At 39.4% G+C, this 27,800-nt stretch overlaps 1 protein-coding gene across 4 annotated transcripts in view; it reads right to left on the reverse strand.

Moving 5' to 3' along the window:
- Window positions 1-26,704, reverse strand: part of IL7R (interleukin 7 receptor) — a 40,077-nt gene extending 13,373 nt beyond the window's left edge. Inside the window, exons 1-3 of one of the 4 annotated variants that reach the window (XM_024981295.2) lie at window positions 26,600-26,704; window positions 17,228-17,366; window positions 1,253-1,410 (exon numbers count right to left, since the gene is read on the reverse strand). In XM_024981295.2, coding sequence (XP_024837063.1) covers window positions 1,253-1,410; window positions 17,228-17,277 — 208 coding nt within the window. In that variant the 5' untranslated portion in view covers window positions 17,278-17,366; window positions 26,600-26,704. Of the gene's footprint in view, window positions 1-1,252; window positions 1,411-17,227; window positions 17,383-22,239; window positions 22,391-26,599 lie in introns of those variants that run through there. The other 3 variants (XM_024981294.2, NM_001205887.1, XM_059878728.1) reach the window with 3 other exon arrangements.
- Window positions 26,705-27,800: the final 1,096 nt, after the last annotated feature.

Below are 27,800 nucleotides of genomic sequence, written 5' to 3' on the forward strand. Positions count from 1 at the left end.
ATTTATTTGTTTGGTAACTGAATGGAGAACTGGTAATTAATACTGACGTAACTTGGCTTCCAGGTGGTTTTGTGGTAAAGAGTCTGCCTACCAATGAAGTAGACATGAGTATGACCCCTAGGTCAGGAAGAACCCCTGGAGAAGGAAATGGCACTCCATCCATGGGATTACCCAGGCAAGAATACTGGAGTGGGTTGCCGCTTCCTTCTCTGGGGAATCTTCCCTGACCCAGGAATTGAACCCCTGTCTTCTGCTTGGCAGGAGGATTCTTTACCATGCGCCACCTTGGAAACTCCTTTAAAGACATGACTAACATTTCAATCAGTAGACTGAATAAAATGGATTACTCTCTAAGATCTGGTAGCCCTTATTCAATCAGATGAAGGCATTAAAAGTAAGGACTGAGATTCCCTGAAGAAGAAGCAATTCTGTCCTAAGAATATAAAATAGAATCACTACTTGAGTTTCAAGACTTCCTGGTCTGCCCTCTGGAATTTCAGCTCTTTCCTGTCCTCTGAAATATCCACTCTTGCTTGAATTTTTAGCCTTCTTGGTCACCCTATAGGCTTTAGACCTTCCAGCTCCTACAACCATGATGGTTGATTCCTTAAAATAAATTTATTTTTCTCATCTCTCCCCCCTCTCTCTCTCTATCTTATTGTTTCAGTTTCCTCTGGAGAATTCTAACACAAAAGGCATATTTTTATGTATGGCTGAATCCCTTCACTGTTCACTGGAAACTATCACAACATTGTTAATCAGCAATACTCCAGTGAAAAATAAAAAGTTCTTTTTTTTTTTTTTTAAAAAGGTATATTTACTTAAAAAAACAACTTGGTAATTTAGCTAAACACATTCAGAATATAGTAGGCATATGGGAGAAGATTATAAGGAATTCAGGAAAAGGTAAAGTGAGGTAGGAAAGGATGTGAGTCAGTAAAGTACTTGAGGCCCAGCTCCAGCTAGACACTTCAAACAGATGAACGCTTCCTGCAGGCTGTGAGTGCCAGTCACCCTTTTCCATAGCTGAATTTGAAGACCCTCAGAGTTCCCTCACAGTAAGAATTAATAACATCAGCTTCAAACTTTCATTTCTCTTAAAAATTATGTGCATTAGAGAATTTGATCTTTTCTATTGTAAACAGTTTTCATGATTTGTTCACTTTTAACATCCCAAAACTTTAGACACAGATATCTGTCTGTCTTCAGATATCAGAAAAATGACAACATATCCCCACGTACAACTTCTTACCTATCTTGACTATGTTCACTTTTCTGCAAGTCATGTTCTTTTTTTCAAGCTTCACACATATTTTACTGTCTCCAATCAGTAAGAATTTCTTTGTCTTGAGGAAATACCTCTCTTGCAGTTTATTAAAATTCAGGCAATCTACATCCAAAAGCGCCCCACTGTAAAAACAAAAAAGGAATTTGTCTTAATTCAAGTATCATTGTATAGAATGGAATAGCGTCACATCTACATTTCAGTTGTGTGGCTTTAAATTTGTCCATAGAGTAGATCCACATTTGAGAGTTCAGTTCAGTTCAGTTCAGTCGCTCAGTCATGTCTGACTCTTTGTGACCCCATGGGCTGCAGCACACCAGGCCTCCCTGTCTATCACCAACTCCCAGAGTTTACTCAAACTCATGTCCATTGAGTCAGTGATGCCATCCAACCACCTCATCCTCTGTCACCCCCTTCTCCTCCCGCCTTCAGTCCTTCCCAGCATCAGGTCTTTTCAAATGAGTCAGTTCTTTGTATCAGGTGGCAAAAGTATTGGAGTTTCAGCTTCAGCATCAGTCCTTCCAGTGCACACCCAGGGCTGATCTCCTTTAGGATGGACTGGTTGGATCTCCTTGGAGTCCAAGGGACTCTCAAGAGTCTTCTCCAACACCACAGTTCAAAAGCATCAATTCTTCAGTGCTCAGCTTTCTTTATAGTCAAACTCTGGCATCCATACATGACCACTGGAAAAACCATAGCCTTGACTAGATGGACCTCTGTTGACAAAGTAATGTCTCTGCTTTTTAATATGTTGTTTGAGAGAGAGATAATTAAAATAAAATAGCTTTTTGCTGCCATTCTAATGTGCTCATTTACTCAAGCTCTAGATGTAAGTGAACCTGAAATAGTCTAACATGTGCATGAAAATAATGAAACATTCTTAACTTTTAGACTTGATCATTAGAAGATAAATAGTTTGTTTAGGTGGGAAGCTAATTTCTTTTTCTTTTTTTTTTGATGTTCTGCAGAAATATATTGAAAAAAATAATGCATGTAAAGAAATATTGACAAAAAAGTTTAAATTAATCTAAAGGATTATATACAAGAAACCATATACACTACAGGGATTTCCCTGATGGTCCAGTGGTTAACAGTCTGTCTTCCAATGCCAGGGATGCAGATTCAGTCCCTGTTTGAGGAACTAGTAATAGGCTCCCACCTGCCCTGGGGCAGCTGGACCCTCGGGCCAAAAGTACTGAGGCTGCACATCACAACTAAAGCCCAGTGCAGTCATAAAATAAAATGTGTGTGTGTGTAAATCACTCAGTCGTGTCTGACACTTTGCAACCCCATAGACTGTAGCCCGCCAGGCTCCTCTGTCCATGGGATTCTCCAGGCAAGAATACTGGAATGGGTTGCCATTTCCTCCTCCAGGGAATCTTCTTGACCCAGGGATTGAACCCAGGTCTCCCAGATTGCAGGTAGAATCTTTACTGTCTGATCCACCAGGGAAAAACAACCCCTGCCCCCCACCTACCCCACATATAAGTAAATATTAAAAAAATACACTTAATAGGTAATTTTGGAATTTTTATAGGTAATTTTGGCTGAGTTCCACTTTTAATTGATCAACAAATTGTTAAATCAACTCTTCTCCCTATGCTTCTTGGATTAAATGCTCTAGGAACTGAATTCTGTCACTTCTGTGACCTCCTATTCCCTAAAAGATCAGACTTTCAGGAAATGCAAGGAAAAAGAATGTTGCCTACAATGCAGCTCCATCTAAAGCTCCAAATTGTACTCTTTCAAAAAATTCTTCCAGGGGTGGAACCCACATCTCCTGTGTCTCTTACACTGCAGGCAAATTCTTTACTACCGAGCCAACAGGGAAGCCTACATGTACACCCTGCTGTATTAAAAATAGATAACCAGCAAGGACTTACAGTATAGCATGTGGAACTCTGCTCAGTGTTATGTGGCAGGCTGGATGGGAGTGGAGTTTGGGAAAATGAATACATATGTATGTAAGACTGAGTCCGTTTGCTGTTCACCTGAAGCTATCACTGTTTATTAATCAGCTAAATCTCGATACAAAAAGTTTTTAAAGTATGTTCCAGTTCCAGAATAGCTTATATCACACTAACCCCAACAAAAATCTACAATAAACTTTAAACAAGATATTTTTGAAAATACTATTTAAAAGCATTGGAGAATAATAAAAAATAAGCAGAAACTAAAGGGAATTTAATTCTTTGGAAAGGGGTGGGTTAGATCCTTCTATGTTGTTTGTTTTGTTTTATCTAAGGATACTTTGTGGTGGGCATTTAGAATCTAATAGAAGGCCACCTGATCTGCATCTTGAGAAATCTGTATGCAGGTCAGGAAGCAACAGTTAGAACTGGACATGGAACAACAGATTGGTTCCAAATAGGAAAAGGAGTACGTCAAGGTTGTATACTGTCACCCTGCTTATTTAACTTATATGCAGAGTACATCATGAGAAATGCTGGGCTGGAAGAAACACAAGCTGGAATCAAGATTGCCGGGAGAAATATCAATAACCTCAGATATGCAGATGACACCACCCTTATGGCAGAAAGTGAAGAGGAACTAAAAAGCCTCTTGATGAAAGTGAAAGAAGAGAGTGAAAAGGTTGGCTTAAAGCTCAACGTTCAGAAAACAAAGATCATGGCACTTGGTCCCATCACTTCGTGGGAAATAGATGGGGAAACAGTGGAAACAGTGTCAGACTTTATTTTTTTGGTCTCCAAAATCACTGCAGATGGTGACTGCAGCCATGAAATTAAAAGACGCTTACTCCTTGGAAGGAAAGTTATGACCAACCTAGATAGCATATTCAAAAGCAGAGACATTACTTTGCCAATAAAGGTCCGTCTAGTTAAGGCTATAGTTTTTCCTATGGTCATGTATGGATGTGAGAGTTGGACTGTGAAGAAGGCTGAGCGCTGAAGAATTGATGCTTTTGAACTGTGGTGTTGGAGAAGACTCTTGAGAGTCCCTTGGACTGCAAGGAGATCCAACCAGTCCATTCTGAAGGAGATCAGCCCTGGGATTTCTTTGGAGGGAATGAGGCTGAAGCTGAAACTCCAGTACTTTGGCCACCTCATGCGAAGAGCTGACTCATTGGAAAAGACTCTGATGCTGGGAGGGATTGGGGGCAGGAGGAGAAGGGAATGACAGAGGATGAGATGGCTGGATGGCATCACTGACTCGATGGACTTGAGTCTGAGTGAACTCTGGGAGTTTGTGATGGACAGGGAGGCCTGGCGTGCTTCGATTCATGGGGTTGCAAAGAGTTAGACACGACTGAGCGACTGAACTGAACTGAACTGAACTGAGAAGGCCACAGTTCTACTGTCTTAAGTTACAGGACAGAATTTCATTTGGCCTGAATGGCTGGGTATTTTTAAGGGGGAAAAGCCTAGAAATGAGGAAGCTTTAGAGATAGAAGACACGGGGTTTATAGGTAAACTCTGCTTAAATTATTATATGTCCCCTTAATTATGCTAATGTGGAGGAAGCTCCAAGGAAACTGTGAAAATAGCTAGATAGTTCTAGAAAGAACTAAACAGATATTTTTGGTGCTGCCTGAGAAGAAAAATTTGGAGATTAATCTGTCTAATTAACAGAGTAACTAATTAAGTGCGTAACAGAGTTAAAATTAATGCTTGCCAGAGGAAGTTAGGGAGAAGGCAATGGCAACCTACTCCAGTACTCTTGCCTGGAAAATCCCATGGATGGAGGAGCCTGGTAGGCTGCGGTCCATGGGGTCGCTAAGAGTCGGACACGACTTCACTTTCACTTTCACTTTCACTTTCATGCATTGGAGAAGGAAATGGCAACCCACTCCAGGGTTCTTGCCTTGAGAATCCCAGGGACAGGGGAGCCTGGTGGGCTGCAGTCTATGGGGTCGCACAGAGTCGGACATGACTGAAGTGACTTAGCAGCAGCAGCAGAGGAAGTTATCGAAACCCAATAAATAAATAAACTACCTTATTTTCAAAAGCACCCTTCCTACATTCAAAACCTGTTGCAAAAGCGAAGAAAAAGAAAAACATGACACATAGTCAAGACAAAAGGCAGTCAATGGAAATTGACCCTAAGATGACTCGGATATCGGAACCAGCAGAAAAGGACTTTTTAGCAGCTTTTGTAAATATGTTTAAGGGCTAAACAAAAAATGCTATTATAATTATTGAACAAATGTATAACTTTAGTGGAGAAGTGGAAACTAGAAAAGAGAGCAAAATGAAAATACTATAATTGACAAGTACAAATTTAAAGTTTTAAAGGATGGCCTTAATAGCAGATAGAAGATGGCAGAAGCAGAGGTTGGTGAAGTTGAAGATAGATTAATAGAAAATATTCAGTCTGAAACAACAGAAACAAAGTCTTGTTGACCTGTGGGACAATATCAAGGGGACAAATAAATATGCAATTAGAGTTTCAGAACAAAAAGAGAGAAAGAATTTGGCTGAAAAATACTTAAAGAAATAATATTCCCCAAATTCCAAAATGTCGGAAAGCATATCAACTTCTGGGCTTAAAAAACTCAGCCAATTCAAGCAGAGTAAGTACAAAGGAAACCATATCTAGGGACATCATGGTAAAATGACTGAAAAGCAAAGGCAAATAAATCTTGAAAGCATGCAGAGAAGTAGATCACTTCTCATCAGAAATTATGTGACCCAGAAGACATTGGAATAATATATTTAAGACTCTGGAAGGGGAAAAGTTGTCTGCTTTGAATCCTTATAATATAAAATATTCTTCAATAATGAAGGCAAAATAAGGATATTTCTAGCTATATAAAAGTTCAGATAAGTTGTTTTAGGAAGTTCCTTAGACCAAAGGGAAATAATACTAGGTGGAATTTCAGATCTATAGGAAGCAATTGCTGCTGCTGCTGCTGCTGCTGCTAAGTCGCTTCAGTCGTGTCCAACTCTGTTCGACCCTGTAGACTGCAGCCCACCAGGCTCCCCCGTCCCTGGGATTCTCCAGGCAAGAACACTGGAGTGGGTTGCCATTTCCTTCTCCAATGCATGAAAGTGAAAAGTGAAAGTGAAGTTGCTCAGTCGTGTCCGACTCTTAGCAACCCCATGGACTGCAGCCCACCAGGCTCCTCCATAGGTGTACCATAATAAATATAAAAAACACCACCTATTTTCTTTTCATAAATTCTTTAGAGATAAAGATTGTTCAGGACTTCCTTGGCAGTCCAGTAGTTAAGACTCTGTGCTCCCAATGCCAGAGGGACAGGTTCAATCCCTGGTCAGGGAACTAAGATCCTGCATGCCACACAGTGTGACCAAAAAAAAAAAAAGATTTTAAAAAACAAATAATAACTAAATAGACATTTCTCCAAAGAAGACATACAAAGGGCTAACAAACACATGAAAAGATGCTCAACATCACTCATTATCAGAGAAATGAAAAGCAAAACCACTATGAGGTACCATTTCACATCAGTCAGAATGGCTGTGATCCAAAAGTCTACAAATAATAAATGCTGGAGAGGTTGTGGAGAAAAGGGAACCCTCTTACACTGTTGGTGGGAATGCAAACTAGTACAGCCACTATGGAGAACAGTGTGGAGATTCCTTAAAAATCTGGAAATAGAACTGCCTTATGATCCAGCAATCCCACTGCTGGGCATTCACACTGAGGAAACCAGAAGGGAAAGAGACACGTGTACCCCAATGTTCATCGCAGCACTGTTTATAATAGCCAGGACATGGAAGCAACCTAGATGTCCATCAGCAGATGAATGGATAAGAAAGCTGTGGTATATATACACAATGGAGTATTACTCAGCCATTAAAAAGAAAACATTTGAATCAGTTCTAATGAGGTGGATGAAACTGGAGCCTATTATACAGAGTGAAGTAAGCCAGAAGGAAAAACACCAATACAGTATACTAACGCATATATATGGAATTTAGAAAGATGGTAACAATAACCTGGTGTACGAGACAGCAAAAGAGACACTGATGTATAGAACAGTCTTATGGACTCTATGGGAGAGGGAGAGGGTGGGAAGATTTGGGAGAAGGGCATTGAAACATGTAAAATATCATGTATGAAACGAGATGCCAGTCCAGGTTCGATGCACGATACTGGATGCTTGGGGCTGGTTCACTGGGACAACCCAGAGGGATGGTATGGGGAGGGAGGAGGGAGGAGGGTTCAGGATGGGGAACACATGTATACCTGTGGTGGATTCATTTTGATATTTGGCAAAACTAATACAATTATGTAAAGTTTAAAAATAAAATAAAATTAAAAAAAAACAAATAATGTAACATTATTGTGAAATTAACAATATATATAGATATAAAATATATGACAGTAGTACAGAGGCTAGAAAGTGCTAAGTACAATTGTATTGTTCCAAGTTCCTTGTATTTTTCATGAAATAGTATATTAACTCTAAACTCTGATAAGAAATGGTTGAATATTGCAACACTTAATCTAAAAAGAAACAGTGCCCAAATGTGAAAATAAGGAAGACAAAGAATGTTTCAATAGTTCCATTTCTTTCAAAGAAGTTAAATTGATTACTAATAAGTTTTCCTACAAAGAAAATTTTATGTCCAGATAAAACTGGTGAATTCTATCATAAATGCCAATCTTACACAAATTCTCTCAGAAAATTGAGGAGAAATGAACCTTTCCCAACTTGTTTTATGAAGTTAGCTCAAGTCTGGTACCAAAAGTTGGCAAAGATATTACAGAAAAGAAATTTACAAATTAATATTCCCCATTTAAATGTTAATATATTGATGTTAACACATAATGATAAAGTAGGATGCATTGCAGGAAATCAAGGTAGGGTCAACAATCAAAGATCAATCAATATGATTCATCACATGAACAGAATAAAAAACATAAATAATCTAATCATCTCAGTTGGTGTAGAAAAAGCATATGGCAAAATTCAACATCCATTTACAACTAAACTCTCAGTAGACACTTCCTCAATCTGATAAGGGGTATTTCCCTTATCAGACGGTGGCTTAGACGGTGAAGCGTCTGCCTACAATGCGGGAGACCTGGGTTTGATCCCTGGGTCAGGAAGATCCCCTGGAGAAGGAAATAGCAAGCCACTCCAGTACTCTTGCCTGGAAAATCCCATGGATGGAGGAACCTGGTAGGCTATAGTCCATGGGCTTGCAAAGAGTTGGACACGACTGAGCGACTTGATTTCACTTATGGTTAAGAACACATACACTTGGTGGTGAACTAGTTAACAGTTTTCTCCTAAGATAAGGACAAAGCAGGAATATCTATTTTTCCTACTTTTATTCAACAGTATACTGTAAGTTCTAACCAGTGCATAAGGTAAGAGAAACAAATAAAAATCATTAGTTTGAAAAGAAAGAAAATGAAATTTTCTTTATTTTCAGACATGTTTGTTCACATGGAAAACTATAAAGATATTCCAACACAATTACAGGAACTAATATAGTGATTTCATTAAGGTCAGTTTATAAAAGTCAGTCCTATTACTATAGTGTCCAAAAATTGGAAAATAAATTTAAAAAAATAACAGCTCCACTTATGATAGCAATGAAACATAAAATGCTTAGAAATAAAATTAATAAAAGATGTTTAAGGCCTTTCCAAAGGAAATTACAAAATATTCCTGACAGCTATTAAAGGAAATCTAAACAGAGAGCTACATTCATGGATTAGCAAATTGAGTGCTGAAAAGATGAAAGTTTCCCCCAAATTGGTATATATAATTTTAATAAAAATCTCAGCAGGACTTTTAAAAAATTGGGGAGCTTATTTTAAAATTTATGCGGAAACACAAAGAACTCAGAATAGCCAAACAACACTGAAAAAAAGCAGAACAAAGATGAAGGACTCGGAGACTTGATTTCGAACTTACTATAAGGTTATGACCATCAAGACAGCTTGGCACTGTCACAAGGATAGAAATATCGACCAATGGAAAATATAATGTTCTGAAATAGACTCATACATCTAAGGTTAATTGATTTTAAATACATGCAACCAATGAATTCAGTGGAAACAAATCTCTTCAGCAAATAGTCCTGGAACAATTGAGCAAATATGTGGAAAATATGAACCTCAATTTCACAAAAATTAATTGGGTATGGAGTATAGTTCTAAATATAAATACTAAAATTATGAACTGTTTAGAATAAAACATGAGAAAATATCTTCCTAACTTTGAGGGTAGACATAAATATAGTCATAACACAAAAACACTAAATATAAAAAAGAAAAATAAAATAAATTGGGCTGCATCAAATGAAAACCTTTTGCTTATTAAAATATGCCATTAATAAAATAAAATGGGAATAGCAGATTCATTGATAACAATTCATTAATAAAATGAAATAGCAGAAAATAGTTGTAGTACATATATCTAACATCATAATTGTATGTAGAGCATATGAAGAATTCACACCCAAGGGACAAATAATTCAATGAAAAAAGACAAAAGTCTAGCAGATATTTGCCAAGAGAATATATATAAATGGCCAACAGTATATGAAAAAGTGGTCAATGTTATTTGTCATTTGCAAAATGTAATAAAATCATGAGATACTATTTCAAAGTCAAATATTGGGAATGATGTGCAGTTCTCATACATTGAGAGAAGGAGAGTAGAATGATATAACTACTTTGGAAAACTTGTTGGGCAGTTTCTTATAAAGGTAAATACACCCCCCCCCCCAGTGATACAGTAATTCCACTCCGAGGTTTTTACTTCAAAGAAGTGAAAATTTATATTAAACTGATTTATGAAAGAATGTTAATGATAACTTAAAAAAGAATAATCTCAAACTTGAGAAAACTCAAATGTCCATCAAAAAACAAAGCATTAAAAATTTCACGCCAGTAAGAATGGCTGTGATCCAAGTCTACAAGCAATAAATGCTGGAGAGGGTGTGGAGAAAAGGGAACCCTCTTACACTGTTCATGGGAATGCAAACTAGTACAGCCACTATGGAGAACAGCGTGGAGATTCCTTAAAAAACTGGAAATAGAACTGCCATATGATCCAGCAATCCAACTGCTGGGCATACACACCGAGGAAACCAGAATTGAAAGAGACACATGTACCCCAATGTTCATCGCAGCACTGTTTATAATAGCCAGGACATGGAAGCAACCTAGATGTCCATCAGCAGATGAATGGATAAGAAAGCTGTGGTACATATACACAATGGAGTATTACTCAGCCATTAAAAAGAATACATTTGAATCAGTTCTAATGAGGTGGATGAAACTGGAGCCTATTATACAGAGTGAAGTAAGCCAGAAAGAAAACACCAATACAGTATACTAACACATATATATGGAATTTAGAAAGATGGTAATGACAACCCTGTATGCAAGACAGCAAAAGAGACATAGATGTATAGAACAGTCTTTTGGACTCTGTGGGAGAGGGAGGTGGGGGATGATTTGGGAGAATGGCTTTGAAACATGTATAATATCATATAAGAAATGAATCACCAGTCCAGGTTCGATGCAGGGAAGCTTGGGGCTGGTGCACTGGGATGACCCAGAGGGATGGTATGGGGAGGGAGGTGGGAGGGGGGTTCAGGATGGGGAACACGTGTACACCCGTGGCGGATGCATGTTGATGTATGGCAAAACCAATACAATATTGTAAAGTAAAAAAAAAAATTGTGATAAATTTGCTGGAGTATAGCTGATTAACGATGTTGTGTTGGTTTCAGGTGTACAACTAAGTGATTTGGTTATACATACACATGTATCTAGGGCTTTCCAGTGGCTCAGCAGTAAAGAATCTGCCTGTCAGTGTAAGAGACACAGGTTTGATCCCTGGGTCAGGATGATCCTCTGGAGGAAGTCATTGCAACCTACTCTAGTATTCTTGCCTGGGTAATCCCGTGGACAGAGGAGTTTGGGAGTCAGACTGGACTTAGCAGCTAAACAACAACAAAAACTACAAAAACGTACATGTATCTATTCTTTTTCAAATTCTTTCCCACTTAGATTGTTACATAATATTGAACAGAGTTCCCTGTGCTATACAGTAGGTCTTTGTTGGTTATCCATTTAAAATATAGCAGTGTGTACCTGTCAATCCCAGACTTCCTAACTATCCCTCTCCTCAACCCTTCCTCCCTGCTAACTATTACAGAGAGATATTTACTTAACTTATATATTTAGGTAAAGAAATAAAACCTCACAATCTAACTTTGATCAATAATTTGTAAAGATGGATGAGGACAATAGTAAAAGTTCAAAAAAAATCTATGGTATATTTGAACAGTGGAATTAATACTCAGCAATTGGGAAGATGAGCTATGAGATAAGCAAACCATGGATAAATCTCAAAAACATTTTGTTGTGTGAAAAAAGTCAGACAGAAAAGAGGGAGCAGTGTATTATTTCATTTATAAGAACTATCAGAAATCAGCAAAACCAAAGGGTGATAGAATTCAAAACTGTGATTTCTCACAGGAGATGAGAGATTGAAAGGGGACATGATGAGTCCTTCTAGGGGGAAAGGAATTTTCTGCATCTCAACTGAGGTGATGGCAACATGTCATATATGTTTCTCAAAACTCATTTAGTATTTGTACATTTTACCATAGGTAAACTTTATCCCCCAAGTGAACTGTAATCAAAAAAGAAAGTAAAATGAAATTAACAAATGACATAAACATTAAATTAAAGCAGAGTGTCTATTCTCACTGTAAAAATAAACAATGCAGAGTAAAAGGAAAATTACTCATTTCTCTTCTTTCCTTCAACCCCCAGCTTGATTTACATCTCTTGTGATAACCATGGTTACCAGTTTGTTTTCCCAACATGCCCTTTAAATCCAGCCACAGAGTCCTAAAAAGAAGTTAACTGGGTCAAATTGGAAGTGAGGATGGTGGAAGAAAATGGTTGGCTTCTGTGAAGAGAATTCTTTTCATTAATCAGATTTTTTTTAGAAAAGAAAAAATATGGAGAGTATATTCTCCAAAGGTCCTTTGCTACCCACAATTTAGAATGTGTGTTGGTTTTCTGTGGTCAAACTGGATGTGTGTACACTTTTTCTGTGCATATGCATATATAAGCCCTTTCCAGGATCATTCCTGAGCTCTCTAGCAGATGTGTGTGGAATGTTCAATTGCAGATCTGTGGCATGTAGGAATGTTCCAGTACTGTTGGACATTTGAGAAGAATCTAAACTGATATTCTCAATTCATTCTTGCTTTTCAAGAAATGTGAGTAATGAGCAACAACAATAAAGCATCACCACATGGCTGTCTTACAAGGCTGCTGCTGCTGCTGCTGCTAAGTTGCTTCAGTTGTGTCTGACTCTGCGCGACCCCATAGATGGCAGCCCACCAGTCTCCACCATCCCTGGGATTCTCCAGGCAAGAACACTGGAGTGGGTTGCCATTTCCTTCTCCAGTGCAGGACAGTGAAGAGTGAAAGTGAAGTCTCTCCGTCGTGTCGGACTCTTAGCGACCCCTCAAGGCTGGGCACCCTTTAAGGGCCCTGAGCGCTAGGGCCTGCTCTTTGTGGAGAAGCCATGACAGGGGACTAAGAGACAACTGTGGTCTAGAACAGACAGCCTCGTTTCGTGCCACTGACCCTGGCTTCAGGTGACCAGAGGAAATTCAGTGTCTCCCGTGAGTGGCTCAACTCGAGTCAGTCCAATTCATTTCCATTCACTCAATTAAATTAAAACAACTTACTTGGTGCTAAGTGTGTATTGCTAGGATTAGGAATGTTCTAGGACTACACTCCTCAACACAATGGCCACAGCCCCTCATATGGATATTGAATCTTTGAAATATGGCTTGTCTAAATTGAGATGTGCTCCAAATAGGAAATATCAGATTTTGAAGATGTAGATATTCAAAATACCTTATGAATATTTATGTTCATACTGTTCATATTTTTTGTTCATGTAGGTTGAAATGATAATATTTTGGCAATATTACATTAAATAAGACATTATTAAAATTAATTTTCACTTATTTTTTTTTAAACGTGGCTACTAGACAATTTAAATTACATTTTGAACTGTGGTGTTGGAGAAGACTCTTGAGAGTCCCTTGGACTGCAAGGAGATCCAACCAGTCCATTCTGAAGGAGATCAGCCCTGGGATTTCTTTGGAAGGAATGATGCTAAAGCTGAAACTCCAGTACTTTGGCCACCTCATGTGAAGAGTTGACTCATTGGAAAAGACTCTGATGCTGGGAGGGATTGGGGGCAGGAGGAGAAGGGGACGACAGAGGATGAGATGGCTGGATGGCATCAGTGACTCGATGGACGTGAGTCTCAGTGAACTCCGGGAGTTGGTGATGGACAGGGAGGCCTGGCGTGCTGCGATTCATGGGGTCACAGAGTCGGACATGACTGAGCGACTGATCTGATCTGATATCACTCCCACATTTGTGGGTCATATTATATTTCTGTTGAATAGAGCTGTTTAGGGTATTTTAGTGGGGAGGAAAGATCACTACAGGTTACCCAAGTAGACTCAGAGGCTAGCAAGATTGGCCCCATGGAGGACATCAACCCTAAGCTACTTACGCAAATTCCTTTTTTCTGAAAATAGAGACTTCGGGGGACCACAGGATTCTTCACCTCAATGCCACTTTCCTCAATCTCCTACAAACTTGTGTAGTTTAGTGTGATAAACACATTTCTCTTGTTGGTGCAAACAGGTATTTACATGGAAATACTAAAAACAAACCACAGAGGTTATTCCTCATTTGGTCCTAAAAGACAGAATCTTCTCAAAAGTTAGTATGGTTTAGAAAGGACTAGATTAACAACACTTGACAGATATTGCCAGTTAAGTCAGGAATATGAGGTAGCCTGGGTGGGATGTAGCCTGTGATGTTGGTGGTAATTGATGAAAAAAAAAATGACATATTTGAAGTGGTATCTGTAGGTGGCACATGGGAGTGACTGTGGTGCCTTCGCGAATGTGGAAATAAAGGAAATACAACTACCTTCTGAGACCTGCCTGTGAAAATTATGCAAACAACTAAAAAGCAGGGGCCCAAATTTACATGCCTATGGTGTCCACGTGGGTAATAAAAATGAGAACAGTGGGCTAACTTCAGGGCTGAGATTTAATTCCCCATCTATAGAAGCCATCAGAATTCTGTTCAGTTGATTTTTGCTGTCTGGGACCAGTATTACCAAGTCTGAACTTCAAAGACATACCTAGATTTTTAAAGGCTAGCAACTAAATTAAAAAAGAAAATTAACCACTTTGAGATCTGAATCAAATAACTCTGGTTTTATCAATAAAATCAACCAACAGATTTCTTTTGTTTTGCTTCTATATTTACTGAACCTTTGGATCACATGTTTAAATGAAAATCCCATGATACAAAATTAAATATCATTTACAGGCACCAACCATAAGCCAAACACTAATCCTCCTACCCCAGTGTGAACGGTTGTTGTGATCAGATTTTAAATGTGATTCTTGAGTCACAGAGCTAGTTATTGGTTGTATTGATTATTAGGATGACAACTTCCTGCCTGTTTCTGGAGCTTCAGCTTTGTCACTGCCAGTACCTGGGAGCCGGTTAGAGTGCTGGTGAACAAAAAGTTTCTAGGTCCCCCAGTGAGAATGGATTTATACTGATGTATGATCTACTGCCCTTTCTGTCACCTCCCCTCAAAGACTTGAGCGTGGGATGAATATTTAGGTCACTACAAGAGTTGCATTTATCCATGTCAAGTTGTCACTTGGCATGCTGGTCATTTGCCTCTGTGATTTTGGCTAGTCCATCTCCAAGAGATGGATCCACATGTTGAACATGAAATTATTGGTTTCTAAGTCTGGGAGTCTGGTGGCCAGATCAGGCAGGTGGTAAGTGCTTGTTGGAAAATGACCCTGGTGAGCCCTCTGGGAAACATCTGGTTTCCATCAAAAATCTCACCTGTGTAAAGACTTCAGCAGAACTCAGTTTTCAGTGATTTCCAATTTCTTTCTTTATAAATTTATATTCACAGAAAAAAAGGAAAAGCTTGCATAAAGCAATTTTGGGGGAAAGAAGTCCAAATTTAGCAGCAAATTCAACACTATTTAAGGGGGCTTTAACTTGAGCTACAGCCCCAGGTGGCCCTAAGTGGTAAAAAAAACAAAACAAAACAAAACACAAAATCCTGCCAATGCAGAAGACATAAGAGATGCAGGTTCGATCCCTGGGCCGAGAAGATCCCCTGGAGGAGGGCACGGCAACCCATTCCAGTATTCTTGTCTGGAGAATCCCAGGAGGAGCCTGGTGGGCTATAGTCCATAGAATCACAAAGAGTCAGGTATGACTGAAATGACTTAACACACACTTAACTTGAGCTACACGGCTGCTCAGAATCCAGGAGTTGCACGAATCTTCCCCTCAAGTTGTGGCTAACTGCGAAAATGACTGCCCTCCAGAAGCATCTCAGCCTACTAAGGGCTTCATGCTTACTTTTTAACGTGGAAAACATTTCTTAAAACAATCCCTTTCCAATGGGAATATCTGAATCCAACCTAGCAACCCAAACAGAGGCTACGGACAGGTTAAAATATGACAGGAGAAATCAAGAGACTTGTGAAAGGAAGTGGGGAAGTTTGTTCAAGTGGCCAAGGAAGTGGTCAGACACTGTTATGAGTGAAAGTGGACAGAAGGTCAACCTCCGCCTCTCCAAAGAAAACCACTGCTGTTTACCACCCAGCTGGCTGGAGAGGCAGAGCAGACCTCTGTGTCAGAGGGGGTTTTGCCCACAAAAATGATGTGCATCTTTTGAATGAGTTGTTCAGCAGCTTTAGTGGAGTGTACTTGTTGCAAAGACTTTGGACATTGTAGGTTCCTCTTCTCTAGATGTATGTTATTCCTGGAAAGCATGTGATAGAAGTGAACTGACAGAGGCAGAATGAGAACACACTATGGCACTCAAGTTCAAGGTCATATTTATCCAAAGATCTTAGCAGGAGACATTGCATGCACAGAGGCAGGGAATTAACATAAGACCTGGGATCCAGGGCTTGTCAAGACCATGTATTGTGGGAGATTGGCTGTCTATGGAATATAAGAAGCCCTCTTTTACTACTGGTAGATTTTGACTCATTTTCCTTACTACACAACTAACTAAAATTAGGTCATCTGATATGAATTTGGAAATAGCCACAAGTCAGAATTTCATGACAGAGTATTTTTTTTAAGTGATCAGAGATAGTAACTATTGGCAACAAGAGATGTTTTGTGGAAGAGGGAGAAGATAAGTTCTCTGAGCTCTTTACTAAACTTTCAAATCCGCTAAGAGACTTTCTCTTTCTTTTTACCTTTCTTAGTGGCTCCATGAAACCCAGAGTCAATTTCTTCCTGTGGATTTTTAGAAAACTGGTATCGGCAACTGGCTGGGTGGCCGTTGGGTCTAGATTCACAGAGTTTTGACTTAGTGCCTCTTTTTCATTACTTATTACATACTGGATGTATCATCTAATTAAATAATTGAAGTATTAAATTATTTAACCATCACATCTCCCTATGAGGTGGTATTTAACAGGTGAAGAAACAAAGGAATAGATAAGCTACACAACTTACTGTAGGTTAAAAAGCTAGTTAAGTGCTCGTGTTAGGATCAGAAACCAGGCACCCGCCCAGGAATATGGCTTGAAGACACTAGATTGTTCCATGTTGGGCAAAGAGCCATTAGGGGAGGAGTGAACTAGGACAATCAGAATTTAAATTCTGCCATGAAGTCAGGAGGGATGTGGGACCTCCCACATCCACACCATCATTTGGCTGTAGCAGCGAGGACCTGAAAGATGAGCTCCTGAGTGTTTCTTTGCTTGAGTCTCTTGGTGAAAGACAAGGAGTTTGAGGAAGTTTTTGGAATTTACTTGATTTTAATATTTGATAATTAGCCCCCACACTCTCCTTCGCAGCTGTTGCTGTGCAGTATATGAAAGAGAGATCAAGGATTTCTAAGCACCCATTGAAGGCACCATTCCTCACCATATTTCAAATTCCAGATTGGTGCTGTTGATGTCCGAGTCATCAAACATGCAGGTCAGCAAGTGCTGGAGTCCATCCACTTCCAGCTGACTGTAGCATGAGAATGAGTAGTCATCCAGTTCTGCATCGTCAAAATCTCCTGGCAAGGAACAAACCTACAGATGTTAATGAAGCCAAGAAGTGCCCTCTTGTGCAATCTGAACTGATGTTGCTGAAATGGTAGCCTTTCACGGCAGACATGAAGGAGTGGTGATTGTTTGTCTAAAGAAGGAAAGCCCAAGGGCAGAGGCAAGGAATAGGACTTCAAAAAAAAAAAAAAAAATAAAATAAATAAATAAAATAAAAGCAAACAAAATGACAAAACTCAAACAAAGCTTAATGAGCACAGATTTTTTCCTAACAGAAAAAAGTCATCACAATTGATAGTCTCCAAAGATTTATAAATATCTTGCTATTGGGCAAGTGCATTGGAAATCTAGAATGAGACACTAAACACATCCTTTCTTTTATATAATGAGTATTTCTTTTGTTAGTCTATACATTTAAATGAGATACTCTATTATTTATGTGCCACCTAATCTAACCTTGTACTTTATTACTAATCTTCCTTTATTGCCTCCCAAGAATTGTTTTTGAATGAATGAAAGATGATAGCTATCTTGCAGTGAGAAGTTCACGTCTTAAAATGGTAGCTTCCCCTTACCTAAACAGATATCCCACCTAAAAGTCCCATTGATTTTTCCCATTGTGTGAATATTTATTTAAAGCCACTTGTCTTAAGCTACTAACTGAGGCAAACAGGATCAGAAAAAATTACATCACAGGGCTCAGACCTGGTGGAGCTTCCCATGAATCTTAAAGATGCTACTTCTGTGCTAATATATCCTCCTTTTAGAGATATTGTGTTTTATGAATATGAGCAAAATTTTAGAAGCATGTGGGAAACCAGAATTTTTATGCCATTGCTTTTGGAAAGTACTGTCTTTCAGAAATAGTATTTGATTTCTTAAGATGGATTGAGGCCCCTAAGATTAAATATATATATTTGTGTGTATATTTAATAGTATTTAATAAAGAAAAATATGTCATCAAAGATACTCCATCTGGGATCTGAGAAAATCCAGAGTAACCAAAGCCATTCTTGGAGAGATTGAGTGTGAGCTATGACTGCTTCAAGGTCCATTGATACTGAAATTACTTTGGCCACTGATACTAGAAAATTGAAGCTCCAGGGGTTGGGGAGATCCCTTGGAGAAGGGCATGGCAACCCACTCCAGTATTCTTGCCTGGAGAATCCCCATGGACAGAGGAGCCTGGTGGGGTCGCAAAAAGTCAGACATGACTGAGCTACTAAGCACAATACAACACAGCACTGGCTTTAAATAGGATAGAGAATATACTGAAAATTAAACCCCAACTGAGTATCCTGAAGGCCATGGGATTACAGACAGAACCCTCTTTACTTCAACAACCCAGTAGTTCTTTGGGAAAATTAGTAAAGCTGGTTGTGAGTGAACCAACCAGTTGAGAGAAAGGTCAGTTCAGTCAAAGCAACAAATCTTGAAGAGCCGCACCTAGGTAAGAGCTGCAGGCACTGCTCTTTCTGACTATACCTAGAGTCTATCGAGCTCACAATTTTGCCACCAGCAGACTCCTGATGCTGGGAAAGATCTAAGGCAGGAGGAGAAGGGGACGACAGAGGATGAGATGGTTAGATGGTATCACCCACTTAAAGGACATGAGTTTGAGCAAACTCCAGGAGTTGGTGATGGACAGGGGAGTCTGGCGTGCTGCAGACCATGGGGTCGCAAAGAGTTGGACACGACTAAGTGACTGAACTGAACTGTATTTCAGCTGGACATGGCCCTCTTTTTAATGGCAGTTTTAAATAATGAGGGGCAGTCCACTATTCGGGGCTTCCATGTCAAAATATATTTGCTCCTAATATTACAGAGTGAGGTCCAGTCCCCTAATTGCTGGCACCTTTCTTGATGGAATGATTCTGGGTGGCTTTAGCCTGCCCTTATCTGGCAGTACTCATGCACTCTAAATATTTTCTCTTCCTTAGAACGTCTACCAATCTGGTACAATAGAACCTACATTACTCTTTGGATTCAGACATTTGTGGGTCAACTTTGTCTCCAAAACTCTTTAACTCTTAAGCCAGAGAGAGCAGACTTTAGTAGATTCTGGGTATCAACAGAACAAAGCACTCCTGCTACCCTTAGCCATCCAATCTGGCAAAGCAAATTTGCTGTATATTCTTATACATTCTGTAAAGCAGTGACCACTTACAATAGCCAAGACATGGAAGCAACCTAAAGGTCCATTGACAGTTGAATTGATAAAAAAAACATGTAGTATGTATATATATATATATGTGTGTGTGTGTGTGTGTGTGTGTGTGTGTGTATGTATGTGTGTGTGTGTGTGTGTATATATATATATATATATATATATATATATATATAGGAATATTACTCAGCCATGAAAAAGAATGAAATAATTGCTATTATTTGCTGCAACATGGATGGATGTAGAGACTATCATACTAAGATAAGTAAGTCAGACAGAGAAAAATAAATATCATATGATATTGCTTATATGTAGAATCTAAAAAAAATGATACAAATGAAATTATTTACAAAATAAAAATAGATTCACAGACATAGAAAACAAACTTACCTAATTTACCAAAGGGTGGAAGGTGGGGTGGGAGGCAGATAAATTAGGAATTTGGGATTAACATATACATACTACTATATATAACATAGGTAAATAATAAAACACTACTGCAAAGCACGGGGAACTATACTCAATATCTTGTAATAATCTATAATGGAAAAGAGTCTGAAAAAGACATATACATATGTGTGTGTGTGTCTCTCTATATACGTATAACTGAATCACTTTGCTCTATACTTGAAACTAACACAACATTGTAAATTAATGATACTTCCATGAAAGAGAAAAAAGTAGTGGTCATATAGTTAAAATGGCTGTGTTTTGAGAAATAGCTCATTGGTTGTTTAGCAGGTTCTGAGCTCACTGATTCGGAGCCAAAGTTGCTTTGTAAACAAGAAAAGTCCCCTCAATAACCTGCAAAATTGCATGGCATTTTACAGAGAGAATGTCATATCTGCTCTCAGCTTAATTAAGAGTCATATACACAGTGGTTAAGACCTTCAGCACCAGAGCTGGACAGATGTGGATTTAAATCCTGGCTGTTCCACTGTGTAGCTGTGATCCTTCATCAGATCCTCTCTAAGCTTCAGGGTTCTGATATTTAAATTCATGTTATTATGAGGAATCACTGAGTACAAAGATCTTGCTTAGAACACAGAAAACACTCAATAAGGGCTAGCTAAGACTATTATCACATTCTTTGAGAAATAAAGAAAAGGTGAAAAAAAAAGAATTCTAATTCAAAGGATATACATGAAATCTTTGGGGGTTCCTTTGAAAAAGAGTGTTTTGTCAAAGGTATTATTATGACTACAGCTTTGAAATTACATAGAGCTTATGAATAGTGAGTTTTTTAAAATGCTCACTATAAAAATTAGAATTTTTGAAATATGTGTTACAGACAAGAATGTGGTTCTTGTGGTTTAGAAGTTTTCCTACTGGAAGGGCTTAGTTGATTAAAAGTATAAATGATTTGGATTTTTAAAAAAGTATCTTCTTTTGATAACTCTTATGCTTATCAGAGAACTAACTTATCTTTAACAAAGAGCAGTTGATTATTTTGAATTCCTGACACCTCAAACCGAGAAGTATTTTGATGTAATCATGTGGATGGGTGGTTACAGATCTCTTAAAAAATACCCTGAAGTTTAAAAAGTTGAAGTGAAAACTCAGCTTTCAATTAGAATCCTTAATTTGTTTTTAAAATAAAATGACCACTGTGTTGGGTAGGGAAGCAGAAGGGATATATTATATTCCAAAGGGTAAGATTTATGTGTTACCTGCCAAGCATCTGTTTGTACAGACACAAGACAACATTTACCATGAAATAATTATCATCCCCCACAAAGTGATTCATTCACAGTCACACTATAAAAATGTCAACCCTCTGAAAATTCCATTAACTAAAATATGCTAGGGATTTCCTTCCTTAGTGATTACATGACTTAAGCTATCTAAGCTGAGTCATTAGGCTGACGTGCTTGATATCTTCACTAGGCAAATACTTTTTAAATCTTAAAGTGAAAGCAGTTAATTTTCAGGAACAATTTGGTGGTCCAAGTTTCCAGGTGGCTCCTCTGGGCCACTTCACCCTTGAGTAATTTCAGTTGTAATTACAATAGATTTACAAATTAGACAGCATCTGCCTCTAGGTATTAAGTATTTAAGGATTCTAAAGATAATTATTATATGATGATAAATTCATTGGCTGGATACAGTTAAACATATTTCAAAGAGAACTCATTCAGATCTTACCCCATTCAGTTATTCACTAAGAATACCACATGATCACACCAAAACTAAAGTATTTTGAAGAAATTTTCAAATATTTGTTAAATGTCTACTATGTTCTAGATACTGGAGTAGGTGCTGAGAAAACAGCAAAGGTAAGTGCAGACAAAGTGGTTGTTTCTAGATATTATTTTATCTTGAAAGTGGTGTTTTCGGAGCCTCCTAAAAAGCTAAAGCAAAACAAAATGAGCTTCTTTTCTTGGCAAGGTAAAGTTACCTTGAAGGTTCTCTAACAAGCATAACCATTGTGTCTCTATGGGTGTTCTTTTTGTAAGATCAGAGGCATCAACAAATATTTAAGATTCATATTGGGAGAGTCAAGTGCATCCCTTAACAATTCTAAGCCTTTATAGACCACTTGCAGTTTTGGCCCCAGGCCCCCTGTCCTGGTGGTTAGAACAGGCAAAATGGTGGTAAGCCCTCAAACTCCCTTAAATTTAACCCAGTGCCCCATTCCAGTCTATTAGGGATCTGAGCAACTGAAATAGATGCTAGGAATCATCTGAAATCCTGAAGAAAAATCAGAAATGACTCACCATTCTCTGCATAGCCGCTTTCTCCAGAAACGGCTTGAAGTAAATAGAAAAGCGTACCCAAAGCAATACTTAGAAGTGTCATTCTGAGAGAAACAGAGGAGACAGCAAGCGCGTGAGCCTATGCGTAGGAATGAATGAGAGAGAGAGAGAGAGCAACTTAAATCTATAGCTTTAGGACTTTATACTTGTTTAACCACAGGGGGGAAGTAGGGGGGAAGTCTAAACAGAAGAAAAGAAGGCAAGTGCCAGAAACAGGAAGTGTGAGTAAAAGTATTGCTGTTGTAAGCAGAAGCAGAGGAAAGGAAGGGATGGAGCCTTTCAGAGGCTGGTACCTCTTTGGCATCCCTGGCTGCCCTCAAATGTACTGGCCTTATTTCAGATGGAGGTGGTGGATTCAATTCTAGGCTTGAACTATCTTAGATCCACTTTAAAAGAATCATGAGACAAAAATCTAAACAGACAAAGTTTATCAATTGCTTGTCTGACTGAGTGTTGCTGTAAAGGAAGACTGTGCACTTAATGAAGTCATTTATTGAGGGTATATTTTAAATTGTCTACCTCCCATCTCTGAACATACATGATAGAGTTCCACAAATACAGTCACTTTTCTGTTGTGTTTTTTGTGTATTTCTGGTGGTTACTTATGCCTCATCCATCGTAGCAGGCACTTGAGAATTACTTGTTTAATGTAGAAGTTGCCAAGCTATGGCCCAGGAGCCAAATTTGGCCCACTACTTGTTCTTGTGGTGGGCTGCCCTGGTGGCTCAGACCGTAAAGAATCAGCCTGCTATGCAGGAGACCTGGGTCCGATCCCTGAGTTGGAAAGATCCCCTGGAGAAGCGAATGGCAAGCCACTCCAGTATTTTTGCCTGGAGAATTCCATGTACAGAGGAGCTTGGTGGGCTACAGTTCATGGGGTCACAAAGAGTTGGATACGACTGAGCGACTAACACATACACTTGGTCTTATAAGTAAAGTTGTGTTGAGACATGGTTGCTTTGTTATTGTATCGTCACAGTAAAGTCACTGAGACAGAAACTGTACATTACACAAAGTGTAAAATCTTCACTGTCTGGCTCTTTACAGAAAAAATCTGCCGACCCTTTGTTTAATGGATTAAACAATTTTCTCTGTGTATTTAAAATAGGATTCTATTTGTGAAAATCTGATAGCCACACAGCTTTTCAAGAATATAAGGTACATGCATGCCACACTGGTACCAACGTATACAGGACAAAATTCTGAGACAATGATAGAGGTCTTTCAGACTCTCCTTAAACTAGTTTGTCCATAAAAACTGTCCTCAACACAGCCTCATGGTTAAAACAGTGATATTTGTCAAGCCTGGCTGTGTGCATGCTAAGTCGCTTCAGCATCCAGCTCTTTGCTATGGACTGTAGCCTGCCAGGCTCCTCTGTCCATGGACTTCTCTAGGCAAGAATACTAGAGAGGGTTACCATGCCCTGCTCCAGGGGACCTTCCTGACCCAGGGATGGAACCCACAGCTCCTATGTTGCGGGAAGATTCTTTACCGCTGAGTCACCAGGGAAGCCTAAGCCTGGATAACTTCTTAGTAATTGTTGGATGCTCTTCCACATCATTGGTGTTCAGAGTCATAGGTAGATAGCAGTTCTGCCATCAACACACTTTTGCTTACATCTGTGGATAATCTAACCTGGATTCTGGCCCTGAAATACCACTGTCTTGATTCACCTTTTTTTTTTTTTTTTAGAAAAATCCACAAGACTGTGAATATAGGATGACAATTACAGAGATGCTGAATGGACAGTGACATAAACTTCTGTTCAATTCACTGTTACTGGGTAACATCGGTCCTATGAACCTGTAAGAATGCTATGGGAAAGTGGGAAAGTGTTAGTCACTCAGTCGTATGGGACTCTTTGAGACATCATGGACTGTAACCCGCCAGGCTCCTCTGTCAATGGGACTTTCTAGGCAAGAATACTGGAGTGGCCATTTCTTCCTCCAGGGACTCTTCTCAACCCAGAAATTGAACCCAGGCCTCCTGCATTGCAGGCAGATTCTTTACTTTCTGAGCCACCAGGGAAGCCCCAAGAATGGCTATAGTAACCAAGATGAATAACATCCCTTGCCCCAGTGTAAAACAGTCTTAGAAAGCCACATGAGTTAGCTTGTCTTATTGTTACAGGTGGGCTTCCTTGGTGGTTCAGTTAGTAAAGAATCTGCCTGCAATGCAGGAGGCCTGGGTTTGATCCCTGGGTTGGGAAGATCCCCTGGAGAAGGGCATGGCAACCCACTCCAGTATTCTTGCCTGGAGAATCCCCATGGACAGAGGAGCCTGGCAGGCTACAGTCCATGGGGTTGGAAAGAGTCGGACAAGACTGAGCGACTAAGCACATTGTTGCAGGTACTGTGACAAACTTGTAAGAGGTGAAAAGAAGAGGTGGGGCATTTGTGCTAGTCCCTGGAAGCTCCTCTTCAGAGTTGAGGCAGACCCAGTGCCAGACATGGGGTGCCTAGTTCATAACGTCATACAATGGATTACAAATTCAAAGAACATTTTAAAGCAAGAAGCCAACTGAATGGGACACAGTCTACCTCCTCCATCTGCTGAGGCCTTCTTTTGACATTTTCCACACATCTTCCATGAAGAGTGACATAAATAAACGGTGACAATTTTGTGCATCAAATGATAATTTGTGTTCTCACTTCTGATTTTTCTTTGAATGCTCAGTTAGACAATTATAAGCCTGATTGCGTGTTGGGCTGAATATCCTTTCAAGAAAGCTGCAATTATAAATTTCCATGAACTAAGTGTTCAAAGAAAAATCACAAATTATAGCCATCCAGCAACACAGACCTCATGAACTGCTCACAGGCTGTCACTCCATGGGTGAGTAATTGGGTCATGTCTCTTTAAATTCTCTTGTTTATCATTCAAGTGGACTATCATTTTGATTGTATCTCTTTCCTTTAGTTGTGAAGATGTAAAAGAACAAAGTCAAGACACAATATTTTGGTACAGCATGTGCTAGTTGGCTCAGGGGATTTCCACGGGTATACTTACTCTCTTCGGGTGGGGCAGGAGATGCTGAAGGACCTCAGAGAGAAACCTATATTAAATGTGGGGAGCTCAAAGATGAGAAGCTTCACTTGTCCCTCTAGAGATTCTGGGGGAGCAGTGGTGCCTTCCTTACTTTCTTTACCCAGATCTCGCTGCTCCTTTGGAAACTTAAGAAAACTAAGTTTCTAAGAAACTTAGAAAACCCCTTGCTCCACCTACCACCTAAACAGAGACATTTATTCTATTTCTTGTCATTATTGGCTATGGGAGAAGTGAAGAGATGAGAACCGCAAAAATGGAAAGATGCTCAGGGCACTGGAGCCTCTGACCATGGAATCAGGATCTGAGCAAGCAGTCCTTTGATGGGGCAGCTTGATTGGAGCTGACATTTTCTCCTTCTCGTCTCTCATCATTTCTTCTCGTCGCGTCCTTTCTCTTCCTTCTTATGTTGTCTTCCTCTAGCTTCTTGAGTTCCTTATGATGTGGTCAATCATAGCAAAGGTGTTTTATTTTTTTCTCAAATACAAGCAGAATAGAGTGACTTTGTAAGACTCCCAGGATCAGTTGATCCTGTCTCTCCTTTCTTTCTTTTTTTTGTGATCGTTCAGACCATTTGTGAAACTGACAAAGCACACGGATAAGATTTTCTTATATTTTCACACTGTAGTAAGGTACATGCCCTTTGTGTATAACTGGTTAGAGTCCTAAAGAGCTCAGAGAACTGGCCTTCTAGCAAGATTTGAAATTTGTATTCCAGTTGGAGGGGTGTGCACTCTTGGATTGTTTGTTGTTTTTCACTTGGTACAAGTTCCTTTAGGAAACCCCATGTTTTCTCTTTTTCCCTGATTAAAAAGGATAAAGATGCTCCTGGGAAAATTCAGGCTGAGATCTTAACTTCTTGTTAATCTTCACTATCTCAACTCTTCTTTTATGAACAGAAATTTTATTTCTATCCTTGACAGAAGTTATAGAGTTAGTGGACAGACATCAATGTATTGCCTCTTTCAATACCCTTGGGAAACAACTGTTTCAAGAACAAAAGTATTTCTTTGAGTCATTTTTAAAATGAAACCTATAAAATAGCCCCTTAAACACTTAGTAATTTGTCCCAAATGAGAAAAATGTAAAATTCATTCATCTTGAGATTGAATATTAAAGGACAATAAAGTGAAATAACAGCAACAATAGTAATAATAGATAGTACATTGCTATAGAGATATACTGGCTAAAATCTGTTGTTGAAAAAATACTCAAAAAGTCCCAAAAGACATTCTCTGAGATCTGTATTAACCTCCCCCTCTCACTGTCACTTACCTTCTTTGATTAATGATTAGATTTTATCCATAAGGTGGAAAGCAACCATGGGGCCTGCCTTCTGCCAGAAAAGGGACATCCAGACCAGCTCAGTGGGGTGACTGGGGAGCCCCGAGCACTATGGGAAAAGAGAAAGGAGACACCCAAGTGTGTCAAGTGGGCGAAGATGGCTGTGGGGAAGTCTCACTTTGCTCTCCTCCTGAGCAAATCCTCTTTAGCATTTATCAGTGTGTGCTGAGTCAGGCCCCAGGCTTCTAAGGGGGAGTCCCAGCACCGTGAAGTTTCATTTCCAGGAGCACAATATTTTCCTTGTTGTGGCTCTTCTTTCATTTCCCTTTCCTCCTTACCCCATGTCTTCAGCCTCATGCCTTGCTGTCGCTTGTGTTCTTTCTGGTCAGAGATGACATGCCAGAGCTATTGTATCTTTACAAGATCTTAGTCTTTGTCTTTGGAAGCAACAAAAAGGAAATATTGGAGTGCCAGTTGGTCACCCTTTGTTAAAGATGTTTCTGTCAGAAATAGTGTCTGATAGCAGGAGGTGCCCAAATTTCAATAAAAGTGTGAACAAGAGTGTTGAGCCTTCGGGAAAGTGGGACGCTGTCTGGCTATGGCTATAGGCTCCAGAGCTTCCATGGGCAGCTGCCAAGTTGTAGATCTACCTACAGCCTCTGGTCTCTCCTAGGCCCTTCTGGAGACAGTCCTTGCATGCTCCTACTCACAACTGTCAGGCATAGCACCTCTGCTATGCTTTGGAGAAAAATCAGGATTGACACATTCTAGGCTGTGACTCATGACCTTGCACAGATTTCTTTGCCTTGGGGTTAGCTCCTACCACCCCACAAAACAGTTTTGGAAGGACTGTTGTGCTGATGGCCATACCTGCCTCTAAACTCAGGCAATGGGAGAATTAGCAAGAGCCCTCAATTCTACATCCCATGCTTCTCCTATTCTTTTAGATCCCAGCACCTCCAAGAACTGCTAGCAGAATAGGCAAAGTCCGCATGAAAAGTGACCCTGACTGATACTATTCATGGAATTGCCACAGAGAGGCAGCACAGTTCCCACATGATGTGACCCTCGGCCAAGTTTTTAAGGGGCATTCCTGGTGGCTTAGTGGTAAAGAATCTGCCTACAATACAAGAGCTATAGGAGACCCGGGTTTGATCCTTGGGTTGGGAAGATTCTTTGAAGGAAGGCATGG

Source organism: Bos taurus, chromosome 20 (genome assembly GCF_002263795.3).
Source record: "Bos taurus isolate L1 Dominette 01449 registration number 42190680 breed Hereford chromosome 20, ARS-UCD2.0, whole genome shotgun sequence".
NCBI classification, from domain to species: Eukaryota; Metazoa; Chordata; class Mammalia; order Artiodactyla; family Bovidae; genus Bos; species Bos taurus.